At 45.9% G+C, this 3,883-nt stretch overlaps 1 protein-coding gene across 1 annotated transcript; it reads left to right on the top strand.

The window, feature by feature from the left end:
* The first annotated feature begins 789 nt into the window (after positions 1-789).
* LOC127300089 (putative pentatricopeptide repeat-containing protein At3g08820) lies at positions 790-2,940 on the top strand. The gene has a single exon (XM_051330165.1). It carries the CDS (start codon positions 834-836, stop codon positions 2,808-2,810), a length of 1,977 nt encoding a protein of 658 aa, XP_051186125.1. The 5' UTR covers positions 790-833; the 3' UTR covers positions 2,811-2,940.
* The last annotated feature ends 943 nt before the right edge of the window (positions 2,941-3,883 follow it).

Raw genomic sequence — 3,883 nt, 5'->3', positions numbered from 1 at the left:
AAACCAAAAATTCGCATGTAAATCTTCTCGTGCTACACGCTTACAAAGTTGTTTCATAAAAAATCGATTTATCATGTGACCATAAAAAATCGATTTATCATGTAAAAAAGACAAAACTCAGTGCTAAAAATAATGCTTTTCACAAGATAAGTTTTCTCTTTTTTATATAGACCACAAAAAATATTGGTTTTTCGTGAAACTTGACGAACGAACATATATTATGAAGATGTACATGTAAAAATTTTTGTTAAAATTTTTTGACTTTTCGAAATATGATTTTGTGGTAGAGGGTGCATACGCACCCGGGAGCCGGATTGCATTTCCGGTTTATGACTTTATATATAGATGAACTGTGGTGAGCACTGCATGTATACTACATATTTTGTGCCAGTTCAGGCAACACAAACGCAATCACCAAATCTGAAAGTACACATAATTTTCTGGGAGAAAGGCCATGCCGAAGACTGAAACTGGTTGACAATGACATGAGTAGTGCTCTAAAACTCATAACCATCAACCGAACACCTAAAGAGAGGCAAACAACTTCAGCAATATTTAGATTTTTTTATGTAATAAACTGAACCTACACATAAGAAGAAGGCCAAATTTGCTACAATTGTAATGATGCCTAGCAAAGATATAATCGGATGGTATGTTTTGGCAAACGCCACAAAATAACGGTGTACAAATTTACCAATTTATAAAGACTTTGATTCCACAGAATTTTAAACCCGGATTTGGGAAGTATAGAGGAACAGTTCAGAGGTTTTCTTTAGATTCTCCCGAGGAGAAGGGCTCTCTCCTACTTCGTGCCTGTTTGACTCTCCACATCCATGATTCATCAGCCTGGCGCTTTTGTGTCCGCCGCCGCCGCCGCCGCCGAGTCAACCCGCCGAGTCCTCCTCAGCGGCCTCAGCCCCAGCAACCCCCTCCCGCCCCTCACCGTCCGACTGCTCCACGGCCGCCTCCTCCGGCTGGACATCCTCGCCGACCTCTCCCAGTTCCTTCTCCGGGCGCTCTCCTCCTCCGGCCTCCACCTCCACGCCCTCGCCCTACACTTCCTCTTCCCCGACCCTCCGCACCTAACCTTGCCGTTTGCCCTCAAGTCCGCCTCCCGCCTCCCCAACCCTCTCCCCGTCGGCGAGCAGCTCCACGCCCGTTCCCTCAAGCTCCCCTCCCACTCCAACCCCCACGTCCTCACTTCCCTCCTAAGCCTCTACGCAAAATGCGGCCTCCTAGACCACGCGCGTCAAGTGTTCGACGAAATGCGCTGCCCCAGCACAGTTTCTTGGACCGCGCTCATCGCAGCCTACATGAACGCGGGGCGCGACAGAGAAGCTGTCGCTGCTGCGAGGGACGCGTTCACGAGTGGGATGCGCCCGGACAGCTTCACGGCCGTGCGGGTCCTGACGGCGTGCGCCCGGGTCGTGGACCTGGACACTGGGGAGGCGGTGTGGAGGGCGGCGGAGCAGGAGGGGATTGCGACCAGTGTGTTTGTGGCCACTGCGGCGGTCGATTTGTATGTCAAGTGCGGTGAGATGGCCAAGGCAAGGGAGGTGTTTGACAAGATGCCGGAGAAGGATGCGGTGGCTTGGGGTGCTATGGTCGGGGGATACGCTTCCAACGGTCACCCCCGAGAGGCTCTGGAGCTCTTCTTTGCAATGCAGGCTCAGGGAGTGAGGCCAGATTGCTACACGGTAGCTGGGGCGCTCTCGGCTTGCACACGGTTGGGTGCGCTTGATCTGGGACGGCAGGCAGTCGGGGCGGTGAATGGGGATGAGTTTCTTGACAACCCAATCCTAGGGACTGCGCTGATCAATATGTACACCAAGTGTGGGAGCACAGGAGAGGCATGGGTTGTGTTCCAGCGGATGAGGAAGAAGGACGTTATTGTTTGGAACACGATGGTCTTGGGGCTTGGCATGACTGGACATGGCAAGACTGCGTTCGCCCTTGTTGGCCAGATGGAGAAGTCAGCTGTGAAACTGAATGACAATACTTTCATCGGCATTCTCTGCAGCTGTGCTCATACTGGCCTTGTACAAGATGGACGGCGCTACTTCCGTAACATGATTCAGTTATACCACATCATCCCTCGGATTGAGCACTACGGTTGCATGGTTGACATGCTCAGCCGTGCTGGGTTGCTCCAGGAAGCTCATCAGCTTATTAATGACATGCCAATGCAGGCAAATGCTGTCGTGTGGGGTGCGCTTCTTGGTGGCTGCAAGATCCACCGGGACACGAAGCTTGCAGAGTGTGTCTTGAAGCAGCTCATCCTGCTAGAGCCCCGAAATTCAGGAAATTATGTCATGCTCTCGAACATCTACTCTAAGAGCAACAGATGGGAGGATGCTGCAAAGCTTAGATTGGATATGAAGGCGCACGGGGTTGAGAAGGTCCGTGCATATAGCTGGGTTGAGCTTAGTGGTAAGGTTCACGAGTTCTGTGTTGGAGACAAGTCACATCCCCTCATGGATCAAATTTACAAAAAGCTAGATGAATTAGGCATGGAAATGAAGAACATGGGTTACAAACCAACTACTGATGTGGTGATGTTCGATGTTGAAGATGAGGAGAAGGAGCAGACTCTAGTTCATCACAGCGAGAAACTTGCCATTGCATTCTGCCTTCTCAGCACCCCACCTGGGGAGGTCATTAGGGTCACCAAGAACCTTCGAGTTTGCACTGACTGTCACACTGCTATTAAACTTATATCAAGGATAGCTGACCGGGAGATAATTATTCGAGATAACAACCGTTTTCATTGTTTCAGAGACGGCTCTTGCTCTTGCAATGATTACTGGTAGAAGTAAACGAAAGTGATGTGTAGTTGCAAATTTTAGCAGCATGGAGCCATCTCCATTTGACTGGTAAATTTGAGCCAGCGAGATAGATATACTTAAAGAAAACTCTAGCAAATTGATGATTTTTTCTCGCTGGGTTGTTTCTGCTGGAAGGAATCAGAAGGTGCTCTTTACTCTCTCTTATTTGAAACTAAAGGCACTGGTTTCTTTGTTCTTTTGAGTAGCTTCAATTTATTTCAGGTATAAGCTCTTGTTTAGTGCCTCTGTTTGGGGTGTTAGGTTGATAGTTAAGAGTGTTAACGCATAACCCATGTCATTTCTCAACCCTGTAGACTATCAGTTCAAGTCTTCTGCATGGAATCATCTCCGTTAGACTGCTAAATTTGTAGTAAAAATCTAACAAATTGATGATTTTTCTATCACTCGAAGGAATGAGAAGTGTTGTTCCTCTTCTTGAAACTTAAAGTGCTGGTTTGTTTGGCAAAACTTTCCGTTTTAATGAGGTCCTGTAGCAAATTTGCCCTTACAAAGACCCAATCGAGCGGTATGTTTTGGCAAACGCCACAAAATAATAAGGTTCTGTAGCAAATTTGCCCTTATAAATTTGATAATATTTATAGAAAAAGGTATCAACATCACAATACCAAACGGATACCATTCGATCTATCATAACATCATGTGGACAAAAAAAAAGAAGACCCAAGGAAGATACTACTATATAAATTTGGGTTTGGTAATTAATTGATATTTTCTCATATAAATGGGTTAATTGGTTCCATGCCACTCCTTAATTCCTTAATTCACATGTTATATTTATGCCATTACAAAAGTCGAAGTTGTATCTATGCCACTCTTAATTCTCAATACCTCTTCTATACCATTTTCATCAATACAACATGAAAACGGTTCAGTAAATAGTCGTATTTCAGTTTATACCTTCGTATTGACCAAAGTAATCCTGTGTTCAGATTTGGAACACCCTTTTGGGTGTTTCGTGCGCCAAAAAAATCAAAATTTTCAAATTTCAGCAAAAAGTTGAACTTCTCTGAAAAATCTGAAAAAATTACAGAAAATCA

Source organism: Lolium perenne, chromosome 5 (assembly GCF_019359855.2).
Source record: "Lolium perenne isolate Kyuss_39 chromosome 5, Kyuss_2.0, whole genome shotgun sequence".
In the NCBI taxonomy this organism is placed as follows: Eukaryota; Viridiplantae; Streptophyta; class Magnoliopsida; order Poales; family Poaceae; genus Lolium; species Lolium perenne.
The sequence above is the reverse complement of the archived record's forward strand: the minus strand, read 5'-3'. Positions and strand labels throughout refer to the sequence as shown.